A 23,550-nucleotide genomic window follows, 5' to 3' on the forward strand; every position below is an offset into this window, starting at 1 on the left:
GAGATCACCAATGCCAGGAAGAGAGCAACAGGCTTAACCTGAGGCAGAAAGGGTGTGGTTCTATATTGTGAAGTGATATTTGTTACTAAAGGAAATCCCAGACTATTATTCTGTCTCTGATGTTTAACAATTGCATGGTCAGTAAATTGTTTACTTGATTTGATTCTGGAGATACCTGGAAAGTCTTTCTTGTTGTATTATTCTGTTTTCGGAGTTCCCACCAACCATGTTAGTTTCTCTTTCGTTGGTGGTTTATATCCCAAGGTAGGTCAAAGCACATTTCCAGTCCAGTTGTTAAGGTTCACTCTTTCCCGTGTCATTCCAGAAGACACAGGCCTAGCTAGGAAGCATTTACTGGACAACATGAGAATGCAAGCCCCGCTGGAACCCTGATATACCACACAAATGCTACAGCACTGGGATCTTCAGAGGAAAATGTTTCACCTTTTTGTTTTTAAAGTTTCTGAGGCTTTCCTGTCCAAAATACCTGACAAGTAATTGTAATTTAGAATTTGAGTAAAATGCAGAAATGGAGAAGACTGCTACAATCACATTCTTTAATAACTTTTGATACTAAATTATTTTTAATGGACCACATTTTAGCAAATTCAAACAATAGTTGAAGATTGTCTAATTCATACTATACATTGAGGTTGATATTAAGCTCAAATTCTATTTTAGGAAGGTAACACTGAAAGATTGAGCTTATTTTGAGCCTTATTCGGAAAGATGATTTTCTTACTGCAAGACAAATCTGCCAATAACAAGTGAGCAAAGTCATTGTGCTGTTTGTGCCTTTAAGATCATAGTTCAAAAGAATTAAGCAAACATGATAACAAAGGTAAGACAAACATGACCTTTATTTTCTTTCAAAAACCCAGAGAAAGGGCCTGGGTTTAGCCATTGATATAATCATACTATCTTAAATTTTGTAGTCTCATTTAAAATTTTACAGCAATGGAATGAATATTGTAAAAATGATTGCAAGATACATGGTTGCTCTCAACTACATAGTCAAAAAATGTAGTAAATTCTCTTATCCAGCATAAAGAAGGGCTAGGCTAGCGAGCTGCTCAAACAAACATTCGTAATAAATAAAAATTACTCCATACATATAGAATGATCGCATTTTCACAGCCGAAAATCACAAGACACAATCTGATAATAAAACTGTGTCACATTCAGGAGTTGGGAAGCCAACACACCGGAATTACTAAAATATTTTTTGGTTTATGTCAGTAGTGGGACAGAATCTCCTACATCACAACTGTTCCAGAAGATCTGAGACAGATGTCAGTGAACATGCATGCTGTCCACTGATCATTAATTTCCAAAGAACTAGAACAGGGTAAAATAAAATTAATGTAAACTATTTAATATAATTCAATATTTCTTCAACTACTAAAAAAAAAATACTTTAAGGTCTTGCATTGCCTTCCAGGCATGAGCACAGCCAGGAGTGAGCGGAAAGGGGCTGTAACAGAGGGCAGGCACTGGGAATTCTGTCAGTCAGAGTAACAAATAACTGTTCACTTTCAGTAAATAAATGGGTTAAGATGATATTGCTAGGGTTTTGTTTTTTAAGTTCTGTTGCCATAAAAGGAAGGTTTTTAAAAAATTCTATTGCTTTTTAGAACAACTTTATATATATTAGAATGATTTTACAGTAGTCAGAGTTTAATATTATCTCAAAGGGTCAAATAATTCTTAAGATTCTAGTTTACATATAAGACCGTACTCCTTAGCATTCATTTAAAATAATTAGTAGAACAAACATGCTTCATTTGAGAACAGATTAAAAGTTTTCTTCTCAGCCCCAAGGGAGAAGATATGAAGGAAGGAAGCCCTTTCTCTCTAAGCAGAAAATAAAATTTCGATGACAAAGAGGACTGAGTCTGGGGTCAGAAACACAGATCTGACTTTAGGGAAATTCCTTTCCTTCTAGGATCCCTTCCAGCTCTGATTCTTAGGTTAAAACATTCCCTCTGAACTGTACAAGCTGACCTGGCATTTTCAAGTTTCTACAGAGTACCCAGCAAACTGGTTTTTTAAATCTCTTACAGTCAAATATTAAATGAATTGATACAAACCCTGCCCTGCAAATCTGTATGCCAACTAGTTTTCTGGAGCTCGCAAGGGTTTGACATTCATTCTGCAAATTATGGAGAGCTTCTTATGTTCCAGGGGAGTGCTGAACCAAACCTTCAACATCATGATTGTCACCGCTCCTGGGAACAAATGACTACCTGAAAAACTGGACTCAAGTGGCTGCTTCAGGCCCAACCTCAGAGACAAGAGGAAATAGGGAAACACCCAGTAATCTACTTGCTCCCTGGCTCAGGGCAGTGATTCCCTAATTTGAGGGAATACAGGAGGAATCTCCAGATGGGCTCTTTAAAACACAGCTTCAAGGGTCTCACCCCAGCCTTCTTGGTCAGAATCTCTGGGGTGGTGCCTCCTAGTTTATCCACATTTTAACAAGTATGTTGTCCCCCACCCCTCCATGTCTCTGCAGGTTATCTGTGGGCTTCCCTCTCGACCCCAACCTACTCCCACACGTTCAAAAAAGAAAAGAATACCACTGTACTGTAGTGGTAAAAGCTCTAGGGTCAGAGTCAGGAGCCAATGAGTAGCTGCCTGACCTTGAGTGAGTTATTTAACATGGCGAGGTCTCAGTCTCTTCATCGCATAGGCTTTGAGTAGGAGTCTACCATCCCTTCCGCTCTCAAACGCTACGGGACTTTAAGGCCCTAACAACACGTCAACTCGGTAAATCCTAAAGGAGATGGGGAGAATTTGCAAGGATGTCTCACTCTGCAGTCCAAACGCCCCAGCAAGATTCTGGTAGCCTCCAATTGGGTGTAATTCCTCTCTCTGGTCCACTCATCCACAGCAGGAGGAAAAGTGAGGCGAGACTGGAATTGCGAGAGGGGCGAGGGGGAGAAGCCAAAAGAAGCTTGCAAGAGAGTTTTGCCAAGAAGCGGGAAGGGTTTTTGGAAGGCAGGAATCACTGCTCGTCCTCGTCCTCGTCGTTCTGGTCCTGGTAGCGAATGTAGACGACCAGCATGACAAAGCCCGTGAGGATGCAGAGGGAGCCGACGACCAGGTAGGCGATGCCCAGGAAGGGGTTCTTGCCGCCCATCCACGAGATGCTGCTGAAGATGAGGCGCTTGTGGCCGCCGAAGGCACGCACCGGGTAGTTGTAGATGATGTTGACGCAGTAGGCGCCCCGCGGCAGCCCGGCCGAGTAGTTGCCTTGGCGGATGCGCGCGTACAGCTTGCGGAAGGTGGGCAGCGCCGCCGTGCGCATCCACACCACGAAGTCCTGGTTGATGAAGCCGGTGTTGTTGGGGTCGGAGCTGAGGTCGTAGACCGGCCGGGGCCAGTTGGGCGGAGGCGCGGTGCCCTGGAAGGCCAGCGCCAGGCTGCCGTTCACGAGTGGCGGGTTCCGGAACTTGACGTGGTAGTCGGTCCACCAGGCGATGCCGGTGCGGTCGAGCGGCACCTCGACGTAGGGCCCGCCGGGCTGGCGCTGGTGCCACAGCGAGAAGGAGTCGTTGAAGAGGCTGTTGGCGATGGCGCCGCAGGGCGCGATGGGCAGCCCGGCGGCGCTGAGCTGGTAGGGGGCGCACTCGTTGACCGGGTGGTGCAGCGCGCTCGGCAGCCCGCTCAGCTGCGCGTCGTCGCGGGACACGCCGTAGCGCCGGTTGTTCTGGTAGAAGTTGGAGAGCTCGTAGTAGAGGTACACCGGGCCCTGGAAGAGCTCGGGCAGCGCGAAGCACCAGGCGCACGAGCAGCTGGGCGGCGGCGCGCGGCCCTGGCCGGCCTGGGCGCACACCGAGCAGTTGCCGGTGCCCGGGTTGCCCGTGTAGTCGTACTCTAGCTCCTTGATGCCGTTGGACGAGTAGTAGAGGCCCAGGCCCAGGCCGATGAAGGCCAGGCCGGCGCAGAAGAAGAGCGGCAGCGCGATGCCGGCCGAGAGCAGCGGCTGCCAGGCGGGGAGGCGCTGCTGCGTGAAGGCGGTGTTGTCGGGCTGGTGGGCGCCGCGGGCCGTGGCGCTCCAGGTCATGGCGGCCGCGCGGGGACCGCCACACGGCCGGAGGGACGCGCAGACGGGTCCGCCGAGCGCCTCCCTGCGGGCAGCCGGGGCCACGCCGGGGGCGGGCTCCCGCCGGCTCAGGTGAGTTCTTGCGCGGGCCCCGCCTCCGGCCCCGCACAGGTGAGTCTCCGATCCAGGTTCTCGGTGCAGCGACAGACCCCTCAGTTCCGCCTCGGCCCAGGTGACCCAGGCGGCTCCGCCCCTGCTGCCGGTCGTCTGGAGCCCGCCCCGCCTCCGCGGAGGTGAGCCGGCGGGCGCGCCGCTCCTCACCTGTGGCCCGAGGCTCGCGCTTCCTCTCGGGCCGGGGCGGGGCGCCAGCTCCTCCTCCCCGAGCAGAGTGGCGGCCCCGGCCTGCCTCTGAGTGGTTCTGCCTTGCTCAGGTGCCACCTTACCTTCCGCCTTCCAGGTGACTAGAGTATCTGGGCCAGTCCTTCTCGAGATCACAGGAGCTGCAGCCTCCAGCGCAAAGCCCCGCGGAGGGACTGCACCGTGGTCCTGGAGACTGGAGGATTTCAGGCCGTTAATCCTCTTTTATCTGAAAAAAATATTTTAAAAAACAGTGACTCTAGACCCTCTAGTCTTTGTAGGTTAACTTATGGGCCCCTTTTCAGTCAACTTTCAGCCACAAATTGTAATGCCCAGGGGATTACACTATGATAAATCTGTTACTAATTCAATACCTGCATTCAAACTCTAGTATTTTTTTTAAAGGGAAAATGATTTTCTGGCCACGTGATGCAGTCTGGCTGTATAACTAAGAAAAATAGATAGTTCTCTGAAAATAAAATGACTCAGAATCAGAGACTGCAAGAGGTTCAGAGCCTTTAAATATCTCTCTAGCTGGTGGAGAAGCCACACAGGAGAAAAATGCGCTGGACTACGTGTGATTTCTTTTTCTTTTCAGATTGTTTGCCTGACTGGAGAAAGGCCTGATCCTAGGTCCCAAAAGACCCGGGCTTCTATCCACAGTCAAGGACATTGGGATGTTTGGCCAAAGGAGGTGAATTACAAGGATTTATAGGGCTCACTGTAAAGAGAAACCATTGCTTATATTGTAAAGAGAACATTGCTGGGGATTCTGGTTTTCAGTCATTCAAACTCCATTGAAATTTGGAAAGTTAAAATACTTGCTAAATTAAGCAACAGGAATTTTTTAGCATCTTCTAAGTGTTCAGTCCTGTGCTAAGCAATGTAGAAGACAAAAGAGATTTAGACTAAAAAGGATCCTTGACCTCAAGGCATTTGCAGTCTGATAGGGGCTATATTACTCAGGAGTAAGAAAGAACCAATATAGCCAATAGAAAGCATATAATCAAGTACCAAGTGGTACTTTATGAGAATGATACTAAAATTAAAAAGTAATACTATTTTAATAATGAGAAACTCATTCCATCTTCTTGAGTCTAATGAATGTAGGTTGGAAGCTTTAGCTGTAAGAGAATACTGAGGGAGACCGGCATGACTTGAATCCCACTCCCCTCGCTTCCAGTCATACCCTAGGAGAGGAAGTCCCAGCACTGTCAACAAGTTCTTCCAGTGTGACCCGGTCTCTACCACACCTTTTTTCAATAAGATAAAAGAATAAGCAGTTCTCTCTACCCTTATGGTTGAGGTCCAGCCATGCGTCTATCATTGAGTCACCAGTTGGCCTGACGTAGAGTCCACAAAACTAGTCTCCAGGAAGGAATCAGTTCTCCAAACTTAACCTGGTCGATCTTAAGTCTAAGGACTGCCATGCCACCACTCTGCTGAAAGTGCGAGCCCTCCTGTTGAGCCAAGACCTTCCCTGCTCGTGCTCTCCCCTCCCTGGATGAGCCGAAGGCATGAGTTTGTTCATTCTGCTAAGGTAACATCAGTGTCCCAAAAGCTGAAAGAAGAGAATATTTCAAGATAAGGAATGTCAACAGGGTGAAACACAGCTGAGGAAAGGAGCCATTGGATTTGACTTCTGGAACAATTTGGTGGTGGGGTGGGAGGGGTCAGGCTATATGAGAGGAGGGAAAGGGGAAGTGGAGACAGCCGAGGTAAGACAACTTTTTAGAAATGGGGTTGGGGGGGGGGAGAAAGGCAAGTGGTAATCATTTAGAAGAGTATGTATCCTAAAGGAAAGGCTTCCTTATAGATGGCAGAGTTTATTCTCAGAGAAAAAGAAATAGTTCAGGCAAGGTTGAAGAGAGAGGTGACAAGCTCATGCATGGGACAAAGGCTGGAGCAGGCAGGAGGCACTGGGTCCAGAGAACAGGTGCGGGGTCACCTCACTTCTGAAACTGGAGGGCAGGGAGTAAGGATGAATGCAGAAGGCAACTGGGCTGGGGGGCTCTGCTCAAGGAGATGTTTTCCTTTAAGACTTTTCTTCTGTGCAGTAAAAGGCAAGATTGTCCGCTTGAGGGAGGGGAGGGCAGGTGTGAGATGTAGGGAGGACTGTGAGGAGGGGGCAGGGAACTGGCCAGGGACATATGAAGGGATGTTGGGTGGCTTTGTCTAGGGGAGTCCTGCAGCCCAGTCGGGGTGGTTCGGGGCAGGTGAATTGGGAAGATAAAGATATTGCAATTCTTGTGGAGAGGGTGGCTAAAGTGATAGGTCTTAGTATTTAAGCTGAATGGCAAAGAAAATGAAACCAAGTGGGTGGATCGAAAGAAAACGTAAGGACCAGGAGACTGGCAGTCCTGACAATGTTAATGAGCGGGTGGCAGGAAAGCTGGGAGGGGAAAAGCCCTGGTATGAGATGGGATGTTAGAGACATTGGAGGTGGAGCAGTGCTGAGATCTACGTATGTGTCATGTTTCCTCTACCAGCTCCTGAGTTCTGAGAGGTCGAGGACAGATGTATGGCTGTGTCCCTCAGAGCTCACTGTATAAGGAGGGTTCTGACTGTGTGCCTTTCATTTGATTACACCTGTTATCATGATGCATTAAAGGACACTAGGATCGTGGCAACTCTGCTCAGTGCCAATAAAGTAAGGAAATGAGTTCATTCTAAACAATTCTTTTTTGCATCTCTGTATTTTGAAGGGAACTCAAAAAGGCATTCCCAATCCCAATCCTCCTAAAATCACCTCATTTTTCCATTTTATCTTCTGGATTTTATCCATATAAATATATAATTTTTAATTGGTTGTAATTATGATAAAAATACAATTATTGTCATTCAACTTGTTAAATGACCTCCTTTTGGAATGAGATAAAGAATAAAATATTTCTCATGTTTCTTGGTGGTCTTCATAATTTTCTTAATGGTTCCAAAATTCATGGGTCTACCATATTTAGCTACTGTCTTATTGTTGGGCACGTAGGTTATTTCCAGTTTCTTAGTATTCCAAAGAATATGGTAGTGGACATCTTTTTGTATATAACCTTTTCTTTTAGATTATTTCCTTAGGATAAATTTCTAAAAGTAGGAAAGGGGCTTAAGTGTCAGACTCTTTAAAGATACATGCTGCTAGAGTCTTTGACAGTCACGACAATGTATACTTTGCTACTTTCACCAACAAAACCAATTATTAACCAGAGAATATCTTTAGTTTATGCTAGTAAACTATCAGATGCCAGGAGAAGCAGTGGAGGGCAGGGGAAAGAATGCTGCCTGACACTAAGGAAGTCCAAGTTCTACTGTAGAGTTCATCAGGTAATAACTGTGTGACCCTGGTCAAATTGTTTAACTTCTCTGGTCTCCTGATTGCTTATCTGTATGAGTACATTTGCCAAAATGATGGCGAACTTCTTTTTCAATGCAAAGATTTCTGTTCCTAGTCATCTCAAAAGGTCTTCCTTACACTCATTGAATAGTTAGCATTTATTGAATACCTACTGTGGGCCAGTCACCCTCCAAGCACTTTATATACATTATCTCATCTAAGTCACACCACAAACCTTAAGGCCCTGGGTACTATTATACCCATTGAACTGATGCAGAATGAAGATTTAGGCTAAGGAAATGGAGGCTGGCCAAGTGGTCAGAGGTAAGTGGAAGATCGGGGAATTTAAGGTCAGCTTAATTCCAGCATCCTGCATTCTCAATCACTACACTATAATGCCTTGGTATATTTCCTCTTAAAAGAACCCAGAAGAATGCAACCTTGAACCAGTTTTTAGTGTTGCAGGTCTTACCTTATGCCCCAAAGATAACAGAATTCTTTTTATGCAGAGTCTCAGAACATCTGAGTTGCCCTTATTTTTGTTCAACGAAAGCTTTTGTCTTGAAGCCAAGTTTTGTTTAGCATGTCTACTTCTCTTCTAAAGTAAAAATAACTTCGCTTGTCTGGCCATACTCCATTTTTGCATTTATTTCACTTAATTCATGACTATTTATCTTACTGTAATAGAGCCAGGGTTTTTAATTGGCATTCCCTTGTATAAGTTTATACTGCTCAGGATTGTTGCTTATTACTCTGCCCATGGGGCAGCTTTTATTTAAAAGGAATCACATTAAATTGCTTCATAAAATTACAGCATGTGTTCAGAAAAGTTTTAAAAAATCCACTGTGCCTGGACTTCATTTTTCATTAAGAACTGTATTTAGCAGACTTCCTGTTTCAAAAATTATGGGGTGGTACCCCCTAGTGGAAGATGCAGAGAAACTTCAGTGAACAAGTATGGTAGGCACTGGAGGTACAACAGACAGACAGGAATTCGGCCCGCTCCTTGCTGTAGTGTGATGGTTCTTTTGTCACTAACCTACTGAAAAATACTTGTCCATTGTGAGCTCAGTTGGGTGAGTTGTGCTGCAAGGGGCGGTATAAAATGCAAAATGGGACTGAGATAGGGGACAATAGGTCTTAAGTGGCACAGCCATTGGGCTTGGGATGGCCAGGTTAAAAGATAGTGGATAAACCAGCAAGGATGGCATTGGACTTGAATGGTGTGGATGGAGTTTGGTTGTAGGGGTTGTGCTTGGTGAGTTGGCAGAGAGAGACCTAAAATAGGAAGATGACAAGTTGGGCGACAGAGTTGACACAGAGGGGAAGGAAGAGCTCTGTAACTGGAGATCAGAAAGGAAGTTAAAACAGAATTGGACTGTCCAGTGTGAAGGGTGAGAGAGGGTATATACCCAGGGTGAGGCCTGGAGCAGGGAGGGCAGACAACGCAGAGTAGTGTCTATGAACCAGCCCATCTGTGGAGGCTAGAGGCCACCCGCCTCCGCCAGCCCCTGTTCCTGAGGGAGTGAAACTCGCTGGTTGGGGATGGTCTCACTGAATACTCTAATATACATACTGGCTTTCCCCTTCACGCAGTGACAATACCTATTTGAAACTTTAGGAATGCCTCACTTATGTATCAGGAGTAAATAGTTAACCATTTAAAAATTTTCAGAAAGTTTTCAGATTTGGGGGCTGGCCTGGTGGCGTAGTGGTTAAGATCGTGTGCTCCGCTTTGGTGGCCCAGGGTTCGCAGGTTCAGATCCAGGGCGCAGACCTAGCACCACTCGTCAAGCCGCACTGATGGCAACCCATATAAAATAAAGGAAGACTGCACAGATGTTAGCTCAGTGCCAATCTTCCTCTCACACACACACAAAAGTTTTCAGATTTGAAATTGAATAAAGTAACTGTCTGTTGCCATGTCAGGGCAAAGCCACGTGTTCTAACGTCCATAAATGAGGAAGGGAGGGCTGACATCCTGGGAAAAGCAAGGTGCCTAACAAAGATGTGCTTAGATGCTCTTCCCTGTTTGATAGCATCAATAAGCTGAATAAACACACTTCAAATTCCATTACCTAGGTCACTGATTCAAATGTTTAAATACCTTGGCCCAGCACCTGGGAACTTGTACTTGCCATGTGTGCTGATCAATATTGATTTGTTAATATTCAATCTGGAGATTGTATACCCACAGATTGTTGCAGGGGCCCCTGACCTTTCTCTCTGAATAGTAACTCTGAATTCGTGGTGGTTGCATTTAAATTTTTGGTTTTCTGTCCATAGGACGAGTACCGTGAGGATAGCTGCCTTGTGTCAACTTCTAAACCAAAGTTTGGGAATCTTAAAGGGACCAAAACCCTAGATGACATCTTATCCAGTGGTTCCCAAACTGGCCAAGTAGCAAAATCACTGGGGATGAGGCAGAGTTTAAAAAGACACATTCCCTAGAGCCTTCCACTCGCCACTAAGGCACACTCTCCGGGGTCTGGCACCCAGGAAGCTTACTTAGAGCCATCTGATGAGCACCCAGTTTTGGGAACCACTAATCTGCTCCAGCCTCATCATCCATTTGGGGATTCTCTTTGATCTCAGTCAGAGATTTCTGCGATGTCAGGAACGGAAACTTACTAAGTCAACTTCAGTAAAGGGTTGGCTGCTGTTCAGAGATGAGGAGCGTTGCAGAGGGAAGGACCTGAAGGAAGCGTAGCTGGCTCTCACAGGAGGAGAAGGTCACAGGGCAGCTCCCCTCTCTCCGCATTGTTTCTTGTTGCTGCTTCTCTCTGCACTGCAGCAGGACCCCTTCTTCTGTGCGGCTGTTAGCGTCCTCCTCCACATCTTGGGCTCACCTGGCTTTGGGTTGCCATAGCTCTGACTTGGGCACCGGTGTGGGTCATCTTACAGCTCCTCTATCATGTCATGTCCGTTAGTTCAAGAGAGACTCCAGCTTGAGCCAGGGGTCTAGCCCTGGTCCAATCTATTGTGGCAGGGGTGGGGGAAGGGTCTCATGACACGCATGGCTGCCTACATCCACCTCTTCAGTAAAAGTTGAAGGGACTCTTCCAGAGGACGGGGTGTGGCCTGGCTAAGCACTCAAAGGGTGTCCACCATACCTTTGTACCTTCCCAGCTAGGGGGTCATTTGGGCTCCACTTGAATACTTCTTGTGACAAGGAACTCACCATTTTGTGAGATCCACTCCTGGTCCAGTTCTGAGTATTCAACAGCTTCTTTGGTAATGACCATCATGTACTCTAGGTTCATTCTCCTGAGTAATACAGAATAAACTTATTCCTTGCCCTTTAAGAACTCCAAAGATGGCTGTCATGTTTATCTCAAGATTTTTATTTCCAGACTGTACGTGGTCTGGTCTTCTTCCTTTGCACATAGCTTGACTTGGTAGATATTCTTAATAAGAATTTGCTTACTTATATACAATAACGTTTTTAAAAGGATTGAGGTGACTTTAAAATATGCAATAGAATAACATACAAAAAATACGTTAAAACAAAGCAATGAATGCAAAGGGAATACATTTTGTAAAATAAGGTGGAGCTGAGCGAGAAGTTGGTTCATGAAGCAGCTATCATGAAACCCTGTGGCTTGCTGGGGGTGGTCTGCAGGTTTGCTTCCTAAGCTTGCTAGTGGTCAGCCCAAAGAGGGAAGGATGAATCACTGCATCCCCGGGAGAAAACGAACCATGAGCTCAGAAGAATTTAAATGTTTTCTGGTGCAAAGAATAGCAAACATTTTCTCCTTGGGCTTCTCCCAGAGAAGAAGTTGTAAAACCAGGCAAACAATATCTTTAATAACATCCTTGCAGTAAATATTCTAGTCGTTTCCTAGGACTGTTTCTTGGAACATCTGTCAGAGTGAGATAGAGTGGTGCTTGGTCAAAGCACAGTGCAGTGAAGCCGTTCTAGGGAGGCCCCGCCATCCAGTCTGGGTGTGCCACTCTGTGGTTCTTGGCCCCAGTGCCTATGGATGGGTGTTAGAGGATCTAGCAATGGTTTTCAAGCTGTGCTCTGGGGGGCCCATCAGTGGTGGGACTTCAAGCTTTCCATCCCTTCCTTGCATCCCATTCTCTGACCCTGGGCTTCTAGAAAGATATGGTTTGAACAAAGATTCTGTGGTTCAAAAAGAAGGTTGAAAACTACTGATATAAAAGAATGGGTGTGCTGCTATGCTTCAGGCAATCCTCCGTAAATATTGCTCATTTTACAAAGTTTTCAATAGTCAAGGAGCAGCAATGAGCTCCAAGATCAAACATCCTGATAAATTCCTAGACCACAGAGCTACTATGTTACCAGTTAAACTCAGAGCCATATGTTTTAATAATCAAGCAAGCTAGGGAGGGATTGACAGCTCCTTATTAAATCTGAGGTACCTGACAAGGCCATATGGTGGACAGAAGGCCGTTGCTCCTCCGCTTGGAGGTGGGTTAAGGAAGGACTGCCTGTCAGTGCTCAGATTCTCCTTTAGAAATAATTTGGTATTTGCTCTAACAAGACAACACACAGACTACAGCCTCAATGATTTTAGCTTGAAAAAAATTTGAATCTCTTATCACTAAACACCCATTTTATCCATAAACAAACCTCAGTAAATCACTCGTAAAACATCTAGTTTTTATACTGAGAAGGGTATACATAAGTTTAAGAATACAATATGGACAAAACTAGGAAGTTGATGGTTTTAGATTTAGAGCAACTGGCTTTTATTTGCGATGATAATAAATAGAATCAGCTATCTATTAATGCCCTTCTGGTTCTTGATACTAAAACTATGGCATTGATATACCAGAGAAAGACCATCTCTTTATTCCTTGTAATTAGAGTAAACACTGTGTCTGATCTATCGATGGACTGTTATCCCTGACCTTGAAACACAGTGGTATTAAGTGCAGGTTCCTTCTAAGCCATGCAGCTGAGGATGGGAATGGACCTGAGGAATCAACACTGAGCTTGTGTATCTCGGCCTATAACTGATTTCAGTCCTCAGAGTCAAAGATCATGGAAAGATCAATAAAAGTGCCAAGCACTCTTGGGTTTTTCTTATCAAATTGCTCCACAAAGTTGGCAAAGAGTTTGATAATGATCAGTGGTGAATAGCTGTGCCTGTAGCTGACTTTGTATAGAACATTGGCCCAAGAATCCCAGAACTTACAATTTATCAAGCAGGAAAGTGACATACATTTTAGATAGATGACCTAGTAAATTAGGAGGAGACTAAATGATTGTCCTTAAGAAAAATGTAATAGACTAAACTCTGGTCCAATCAATAAGGAGAAGTTTCTTTTTTTTTTTTTTTGAGATTGGTCCTGAGCTAACATCTGTTGCCAATCTGAAAGCTCCTCAGTACATAGATGTATGTTCTAGTTGTGGTCCTTCTGGTTCTGCTATGTGGGACGCCACCTCAGCATGGCTTGATGAGTGGTGCTAGGTCCATGCCCAGGATCTTAACTGGTGAAACCCTGGGCCGCCTAAGTGGAGCATGCAAACTTAACCACTTGGCCACGGGGCTGGCCTCAGGAGAAATTTCTCTTTAAAATACCACCAACAAGAGCCAGCCCTGATGGCCTAGTGGCTAAAGTTCAGCACGCTCCACTTTGCAGTCTGGGTTTGGTTCCCAGGTGTGGAAGCATACCACTCGTCTGTCAGTAGCCATGCAGTGGCAGCAACTCACATAGAAGAACTAGCAGGACCTACAACTAGAATATGCAACTATGTACAGGGGCTTTGGAGAGGAAAAAAAAATACCGCCAACAAGGGGTCTTCCTATCTTTTCACAAAATCACATGATAACTCAACCTTTTCTAAAAGAGACCTGTGGGAATACTATATATGCATGAGGATCCCTATGTATCCCCAGTTGCAGATGATTGGAGAGTGAAAGTGGGAAGTTGCAAAATTAATCAAATGTAAGCTAATCTTCATTAACCTCCCAAGTTGGCGGCAGGAATCTGTTGGGGCAAAACCCTAAAATGCCTGATTGACCACAGCTGCAAGGACTGATGGACCTCCCACTCTGCAGAGGGCCTGCCAGCTGGTGCTGAAAGCAGAAGCATCTGGCTACCAACAGGACCTCTTTACCTCAACTCAAGTGACTGTGGCGGGGACAGCACCACAGAGCCCAAAAGTCTGGCAGGCTGGGGAGCAAGGATGACAGCCACAAAGAACAGGCTTGTGAAGGACTGGTCCCAGGTCTTCTATCCAGACACAGAAGAAAGACCCCCCCATTGTGCCCCCCCCCCCCCGTAGGTTCATGCAGCCCACCTCTGGCTGTCCTTACATGCAATGGACATGACATCTCATCTCAAGATTAAAATGGCAGAGTCACCCCTGCCCGCCTCATACACACACCTGACACTTGCCAAGGAGACCAAATCACTTGATTCTCAAAACACCTGAAGATAAGATCTTTTTTAGCACATAAGTTAGCTAAGATCACAGCTCTCTATTAGAAGTGATCTGTGGGCAGTCAATCTTCTCCAAGAGTTTTATTTAGCTCGATTTCAAAAATGTGCTAAATGACAGGAAAGAGTCTTCCTAGGTCAGTCTCTGACCCATCTGCAAAATGAGCGCAGTCAGCCTCCGCTTGCAAGCTGTGGAAAGTTAGCGCCCCAGGCAGCACTCACAAGCTGACCTGCACATTGGGACTTCTCCCAGGAGAATCTCACCGGAAAACTACTACAGACCCCGCCTATGAATACACTGCATGACCAAGCTCTTCTGAGGTAATGGTGTGTTGTGTTGAGTGTTACATTTTACGTATTCCTAGGGGGCCATTTATAATTGTTATTACTTATGTTATTCAGTGATTGCACTACACCTTGTTTGTTTGTTTGTTTTTTGATGCCTGACTGAGGTGGACAGCTCAGTCAACTTGCCTGCCCCACCTTAATCCCCTCCTCAGAGTCAGTATACTTCCCAAGCCCAGAAATGTGAGATTTTGACAGAGACACACTAGATGGACACTGAAGTTTTATATCAATTTAGGGTCATAATTCCCATTTATTACCATGATTTATGTTTTGATTCTTTATGTGTAGTATATTAGCAATCCCTCCCAGCTTTGTGTCACCCGAATATTTGATTAACATACTCCTTCATTCGAGTCACTAATAAAAATGTTGACCGTGGTGGTAGATTTGTTTGATGGGAGATAAGAGGAACATTCAATGTGTTGTTGCAGATCTGTTTACTGTCATGGAAAGATGTCCACAGTACATTGAAAACCGAAAAAAATTGTTGAATATTATGCATTTTCAATTCTGTTGTTGTTCAAATATGTGTGTGTGTATAAACATAGAACAAGCCCGGGAAAGAGATGTACCAAAAAATCAGTGCTTATCTCTGAGTGGTTAGGCTACTAGTAACTTTGCATTTTCTTTTTAATGCTTGTATGTATCTTTTGAAAAATAATTTAATGAACATAAATTGCTTTTATACATAGAGGAAACAACACAGAATTTTATATGTATGTATATATATATTTTAAGATTTTATTTTTTTCCTTTTTCTCCCCAAAGACCCCCGGTACATAGTTGTATATTCTTCATTGTGGGTCCTTCTAGTTGTGGCATGTGGGACACTGCCTCAGCGTGGTTTGATGAGCAGTGCCATGTCCGCGCCCAGTATTCAAACCAACGAAACACTGGGCCACCTGCAGCGGAGCGCGAGAACTTAACCACTTGGCCACGGGGCCAGCCCCCCAGAATTTTATATTTTAAAAAAATTCATAAGAAATAAGGAGAAATATCAAAGAGAGTCCTATGGCACATCTCTAAAGACCTTTTTCCAGGTCCAGTAGAGTGGTTGTCAGACCACTCTGCTGAAAATTGGAAGAAATTTTTAAAAACATCTCCTCTGGGAAAATAACCAGACAGTACTGCTGTTGCCAGTCCCTGGACCAGCCAGAGGATAGAGCCACTTAATTAGCTATGAATACACCTAACTCCTCTGCCTCTTACTAGCTGTGGGTCCTCAGGCAACTAACCTAAGCTTCAACAAAATTTTTTTTCTGGGGCTGGCCCCGTGGCGGAGGGATTAAGTTGGCATGCTCCACTTTGGCAGCCCGGGGTTCACTGGTTCAGATCTTGGGCACAGACCTACACATGGCTCATCAAGCCATGCTGTGGCAGCATCCCACATAGAAGAACTAGAATGACCTATAACTAGGATATACAACTACATACTGAGGCGTTGGGCAGGGGGAGGGGAGAAGAGGAAGATTGGCAAGAGATGTTAGCTTAGGGCCAATCTTCTTCCTCCCACCAAAAAAATATTTTTTGAGCTGAAAAATGGGATATTAACTTCTACGTTGAAAGATGGTGGTGGGGCTTAACTGGTGTGATGGCCACAAGTTGCCTAATCCAGTGTCCAACTCATGGTAAAGCCTAGCAAATGACATGTTGGTCATCAGAGCATCCAGCCCACGGTTCTCAACGCTATCCTCAAGTCATTCCTCATCGCACCTTTTCCGTTGTCTCTCTTCTCAATACATTTTAGGATCTTATCCGAGTCCAAGAGGAAAGCAAAGAAAATAAGGCTTAGTACTGATGTTACTGCTGCTGCCAATTTGGGAAAATCATCATTTCTAATGATCTCCATGTAAAGTAATAAACCCTCCATAAATATCTTATATTTTAACCCTTTTGTTCAGCCCCTTTGCTTCTTTTTTTGTGGCTTTTGCATCACTGAAATCCCCCTTACATTCTATAAGCCTGGAAGTTAAATCAAAAAACATTTGCAATAGTCCATAAAGCAACATGTGATCTTCATTCCCCAAAGAACTTAAAGGTTGGTGGAAAAGACTAAACAGTAAAATATCAGTTTTGCACATCATGACATTTTAGAGGAATTTTTGTTATTTTGAATATCCTACTTGATGAGGGAAGAGTGAAACAGTAAATACTTTTTTTTTTTTATCACTTTTCAACTGGAGAAGAATATTTTAAAAGCAATTCTTATAGGGAGTTAATTTCTGTAGCATATGGTTCAAACCACCTCAGAAGGGCTGAGATCTAACTAATCACGCCGCGAAGAGGCCACTGAGCTGGAAGGGAAGGTGACTCATTTGACTCAGGAGCCCCACACCCAAGTCTAAATCTGCAAGGCATTGTTCTTGGAATAGCAAGTGTGGCTGCCCCTCAGGGGAGATTGACTAACAGGGTTCACAGTCATATTCCTCCATCCCTTCTCCCCTTTGTGCCCCCAGAGTTGGGTGGTATGTGTGAGCAATGAAAAATTCCTTTGACCCCAGAGCTGGACTGTGGAAGGGTCAACCCACGAAACCAAAACAGAACAAATAGATGTCAGCTTCATTTTCTTTCTCTCTCTGGAATCCAAGATTCATTCAGTACTATAATGTCTCCAGTCTTGAGGGTCTGCAAGGAGAGCGCTTAGAATAATTATTTCCCATGCATGTGTTAGCCTTGTAAAAATCAAGATAAAGTCCTTCAACTGATCCCCCTGATTTTCCTTCTTAAAAAATAGAATTATCCTAGTTGAATATATTATTTCATTTAAGGTGTTTCTAATGATTTTGTGATTTTTTAAAAAATGTATATAATTTATGGCTACAGGTTTGTCATGAATTATTTAAATTTAAAATGTGATCTATAGTTATCTATGCAACACGATCACTTGTAACTCACAAGACTGATTAGGGAAAAGATAAAATTGTTGTATGCAAGGCTAGTTGACTAATTTTGAAACCTGAAATTTGATTTTACTTTTATTATTATTGCTATTAGTATTAGTGTTGTTTTAGTTTTGATCCTTTTCTTCCTCTCCTTCAGTTTATGGTTCATGGCCATTAGATGGCACTGTGCATTTCAAATGTGAAAGGCACATGAAATTCCAATGTGAGGCTGTACAGAAGAAAGCAATATGTATTAGTTAACATTGTCACGTTCTTGTTTCAATGAGGGTAGAAACAATTTATTTTTCCCATAAAATTTGCCAGTATTATAATTTATTAAACAGAAACCCAGAACATAATCCTATAGTCCCACAGGAAACTTTCCTTGCATGAAGAAAATGTTCGTTCCTATGTGACACACGAAAATTCTTCTCAGACTTAGATTTGGGTGTGGGGCTCCTGAGTCAAATAGGGTAATATAACTCCTCCCCTCCCCTCAGAGCATCTGCTGCTGGTTTTCTAATAATGTTGATGAACTTGCATTAGTGTAGCCACATTGTCTCATTTGGAGGTCCTTATTACTGGAAGTATTTATTTACAAACAGGATGCAAATTCATCTATAAATTATCTGAAGTGCTAACTTTAACTCTGGAAAAGAAAATTAATGGTCTCTCTTAGGGATCAGTCCCAGGAGCCAGCTTCATTACTCTCATCATTAAGCAGCTGGTGGAAGATGTTACTGAAGTTGCATCCGCAGACTTCATCGCCTGTGTACCACAGTCTAGCCGATACCAATGGTCTCCTTCTTCCCTTTGTTTCCAGCCTTCCCTCCCACTTTACCCCAGTCACTCCAGAGCTCTGCCTGAGGCCTCTTGTCCTCTCCTTCCACAGCTCTCCCTGAGCAGTCTCACCTGAGCCCAGAACTCCATTTATCTTCCTGGTGTTGATGCTTCCCAGTCTGTATCTTGAGCCCACGTATCCCCTTCTTCCACTTGGGTGTCTTCAGGCACTTTTAAACTTAACTCATCGGAAATGGAACTCACCATGCCCAGCTCCACACTAGTGTTCTCTCCCGTGGGGAATGCTGCTTTCCTCCATGCAGTTGCTCTGGGCAGAGATCTGAGAGTCAGGCTCCACCCTCTCTTGCTTTCATCCCTCACATCCAACCTATCACCAAGTCTGCCAGTGCTGGACATTCACTCTCCCACTATCGTGGTCATGGGTTGGATCAGCTCTCATTTGGATGATGATCGATTAACCTTCCTCTAGTCTTAGTTCCTCTCAACCCATTTTTGATATTATAGCCAGTGATCCTTGTATAATGTGAATTTCACTATTTCTGGCTCCTGCTTGAAACCCTCAATAGCCTCTCATCTCAAGGCAGATCCAACCTTTTTATGTGAACATAAGGCCCTGGGCCCTTCCTACGTGTCTGGCCTCATCTCTTCTGCCTCAGACTCCGTAGTTGGTCCTCAGATGCCTTTCAGCACATCAGATTGGCATGCTTTCTTCAATCTCTGGCCTTGGCACATTGTCCCTTCTGTTTGCAATTCTTTTCTCTCCATCTCCATCACCTGAATAATTCCTACTGGAATCAGCTTAGATGTCACTGCCTCTGGGAGGGGACCCTCCCAAAGCTTCTCAAAATAGGATGAGCTCCTCTGCTTACCAGAGCCGGTATCACATGGGGTGGTAATTGCTAGCTAGTCTACCACTCAGACTGAAATAAACAAATCTAACCTACTCTCCATTATATCACCACCATCCAGCACAGTGCTTAAAACTGAGTAGGTCCTCAATAAATATCTTTAGAATGAATGAAAGAAGACATGGTCTACACAGCTCACTTCTACTCATTCTTTACAACCCAGGTCAGTTGTCTTCCCAGCTTATCCAGGCAGGAGTGAGTCCCTTCCATCAATGACTGCCATGACACTTTGCACATGACTCAATCAGAGCACATACGTTATGCTGAAATTGTGTGAGCCCCTGTGCACTAGACTGCATTTCTTCAGGGCAGGGACAGTGTCCTCCTCAGGTACTCTCTGACAGTGTTTATTGAAGGAACAGATTCTTCTGCTCCCAAAGATCATGCAGCAACTGGTGGTTAAGACAGAATAAGGTTTTCACCAGAGTTGGGGGTTTAGGCCTGGTTTTGTTTTTATGGCTATTACCTTCAATTTTAGGGTTTTTAAAATTTGTTTTACTTAGAACTCTGAGGTTTGAAAACCTCAAACATTTGCTTTGTGAAAATTACTCATGTAATCATTTAAGGGTGTTAAGTCCCGTACCGTCTAAATGAGGCTGTTAGAGACTCGGATGTATGTAAGGAATGTGTGTGTGTGTTCTGACTCCCATTTCCCTCCTCTAAGCACACTCTGTACTCACTTCCTTCTGAGGAAGAGAGTTATTTATTCATTCCATAGTCATACAAAATATTTCTTGAGTACACACTATGTGTTGGACATGGTTCTAAGCATGTTACGTGCATTAACTAATTTAATTCTCAAAATAACCCATTGAGATAGGTGCCATCCAGCGTTATCATTCCCATTTTAGAGATGAGAAGACCAAGGCACAGAGAGGTATAGCAACCTGCTCAGGGATGAGCAGAGGAGCCAGGATTTGGACCCAGGCATTTTGCCTCCAGATCTTGACCTCTTATGTCCTATACTATAGAGAAAGCTTGACAGTGAAATACATTTTTTGACTATTTTAATTGAGGATACTAGCAGCCATTTAATAAACCATTGCCATGTGGACCTGTTTCCAAATATAGAGATCTGTGGGTAAAAGGGTGGTTTGTTATCATAACCTCCTTCTCCTCCGCCTCAGACCACAGCATTCCTGGCCCCAACCTCGCAGTAAGACTCCTGACCCTTGCCTTCCAGGTTTCCAACCCTGCTTTTTCTCTCCTCTCTCAGGACACCTTTTCTTGAGACAAGTAAACCTCACTCAGTTCTACAAGCTGAGAGCCTTCTTTCTTGTTTTTCTTCATCATATATCTCTCACTGCTAAGTTCCTTCCCTTCCATCCTACTGATACTAATTTAGAGACTTGTTAAGTTTTACAAGATCTGTTGCTAAACATTATTTATTGTGTATAACAGTATACCACACGTCTTGTACCTAGGAGGCCATATATGTTTGAGTACACCCCACCTAACCTAAAATCACACTGGAGCTCTGGAATCACAATACAGCCACAGAAGTTAGCACACCACATTGTCGTTTGATATCACAAAGTATGACCATATACACTTATGCATTACTAGAAAGGCTACTGCAAAATAAATGTTTCAAAGGATAAATAACATTTTTTATAAAGTTTGGATACTATCTCACCTTTTAGAGAGTGATTTAGAAAGATCCCCTTTCCATATGTCAGTTTTCCTTCCTTTTGTAATGCTGTAAGGCAGATATGCACTGGGGGGCAGGGGAGCAGAGAAGGAGAGCTTACATCCTCTTGGGGTTCCAGAAAGACTACACTGAAGAAGGGTCATAAGCTGAGTCTGGAAGGATGGATCAGCATGGTTATTACCACCATGACAGAAAGAAAGATGGTGGCTTTGAACTTCAGAACTTTATTCTGAAGAAAAAGAAACATTTTTCCAAATAAGGTTATAAGGTAATTTTGGCATTATGCCGACACATCTCATGGAACTTTTTACTTCAATTATATTTAAAATTTTAAATGTAAAATTTCAGAATGTTTCAAGTTTTGTATGTTTGTGCCATAGTTTTGGGCATGGGGCTAATTTATTTTTAATTGAGGTAACCTGTACATACAGTGAAATGTGCACATCTGAAGGGTACACTTTTGGAAGACTGCCAATGATTCATCCTTGTAAGCTGCAGAAAAATGTATAAAATAGAACGTTTCCATCATTCCAGAGACTTCTCTCACGCCCTCTTTATCCTTCATAGACAATCACTGATCTGGTTTTTATCACCACAGAGTTTTGCCAGTTCTTTTTTTAGCAAAGATAAGGCTATTCAGATTTTCTATTGTGTCCATTTCTTCTTATGTCAGTTTTTACATGTTGTGTTTTTCCAACAAATTTGTCCAATTCGTCTAAGTTGTTGACTTTATTGGCAGAATGTTATGCATAATATTCCCTTATTATCCTTGCTAGGGGATTAGAAATTTTATTAGTCTTTCAAAAAACCAACTTTTGACTTTGTTCGTTTTATCTATTTGTCTGTTTTCTATTTTATTGTTTTTTACTCAAGTATTTCCTTTCTGTTACTTATTTTGGGTTTAATTTGTCCCTTTCCCCTAGCTTTTTAAAACTTTCTTTTTCTCCAATGTAAATATAAATATTTAAATTTCCCTCAAAGCACAGCTTTAGCTGTATCCCACAAGTTTTGACATTTTTTGTTTTTATTATAATCCAGGTTAGGGGCCGGCCCCATGGCCAAACGGTTAAGTTCAGTCGCTCCGCTTTGGCAGCCCAGGGTTTCGTGGTTCAGATCCTGGGCACAGATGTGGCACCACTCATCAAGCCATGTTGAGGCACCATCCCAAATGCCACAACTAGAAGGACCCACAACTGAAAATACACAACTACGTACCGGGGGGCTTTGGGGAGAAAAAGGAAAAAATAAAAAATGAAAAAAATAATAATCCAGGTTAAAGCATTTTCTAAATTCCCTATGATTTCTTCTTTGACTCCTCAGTTACTGAGAATTATGTTGTGTGGGTGTGTCTGTGAGGGTGTTTCTGGAAGAGATTAGCATTTGAATGGATAGACTGAGTAAAGCAGATGGCCCTCCCCACTGTGGGTGGGCATCATCCAATCCATAGAGGGCCTGAATAGAACAAAAGGCAGAGGAAGGTTGAATTCACTGTCTGCCCAACAACTTGAGCTGGAATCTTGATATTCTCCTGCCCTTGGTGCTCCTGGTTCTCAGGCCTTCAGACTTGGACTGGAATCTACACCATCAGCTCTCTGGCTCTCAGGACTTTGAACCACTGGCTTTCCTGGGCCTCCCACCTGCAGACAGCAGATCATGGGACTTCTCAGCCTCCATAAACATGTGAACCAATAATTTATATTGAATCCCTATCTATCTATCTATCTATCTATCTATCTATCTATCCTATAGGTTCTGTTTCTCTGGAGAACTTTGACTAATAAAATAACTACTCCAAAATAATATGTATTTTGCCGATGCTACATGAGAAATTCTATAACTGTCAGTTAGATCCAGTTGGTTGATAGTATTGTTCAAATAATTTATATCCTTATTCATTTTTATCATCGAGTTCTATCAATTACAGAGAGGGGTGTTAAAATCTTCAATTATGATTATGGATTTGTATATTTGTCCTTTTAATTCTCATTTTTGCTTCTTATACTTGAAGCTTTTCAGTCACATAGACATATAGAATTTTTATGTCTTCATGATGAAATGACCATTTATCATTAAGAAATGTTACTCTTTAATTCTGATAATTTTCCTTGACTTGCAGCTTATCTTGTGTGATGATATCAACACCAGCTTTCTTAGATTTACTTGATCTATCTTTCCCCCTCCTTTTACTTTTAACTTATTTGGTCTTTAAAATGTATCTTGTGTAGACAGCATATAGTTAAATCTTCCTGTTTATCCATCCATCCTTGCAATCTCTTTCTTTTTGTTGGCTTTTTTAGTTCATTTATATTTAATGTAATTGTTGATATGGTTGGATTTAAGTTTTTTTTCTACTTGTCCCATTTTTTTTCTCATTTTCTCATTTTCTGGCTTTGTTTTGGCTAATAAGACATTTTTAGGACTCTATTTTAATTCCACTATTGGTTTCAAGTTATACGTCTATGGCTCAAATTCTCCAACTAAACTTTCTTCAGTGACAGAAATTGTCCATATGCTTTTTTAATATGGGAGCCACTATCTGTACGCAGCTATTAAGACCTTGAAAAGCAGCCAATACAACTGAGGAACTGAATTTTATATTATATTTAATTTTAATAAATTTAAGTTTAAATTTAGTCACTCGTGGTTAGTGAATACTATATTGTATTCTTATCAGCGTCTTAGATTTACATTGCACCACTTCATGTTAAATGTAAGAACCTTACAATAGTATAATTTTATTAACTCTCTATCCTTTTTGTTATTGTTGTTATATGTTTTATTTCTACATAAGTTAAAAACCCTACAATATATTT

At 43.2% G+C, this 23,550-nt stretch overlaps 1 protein-coding gene across 1 annotated transcript; it reads right to left on the reverse strand.

The window, feature by feature from the left end:
• Positions 1–842: 842 nt before the first annotated feature.
• Positions 843–4,424, reverse strand: TMEM30B (transmembrane protein 30B). Its single transcript, XM_023627856.2, has one exon. The coding sequence runs from the start codon at positions 4,067–4,069 to the stop codon at positions 3,008–3,010; it is 1,062 nt and encodes a 353-aa protein (XP_023483624.1). The 5' UTR covers positions 4,070–4,424; the 3' UTR covers positions 843–3,007.
• Between the last annotated feature and the right edge of the window lie 19,126 nt (positions 4,425–23,550).

This window comes from Equus caballus, chromosome 24 (genome assembly GCF_041296265.1).
Source record: "Equus caballus isolate H_3958 breed thoroughbred chromosome 24, TB-T2T, whole genome shotgun sequence".
NCBI lineage: Eukaryota > Metazoa > Chordata > Mammalia > Perissodactyla > Equidae > Equus > Equus caballus.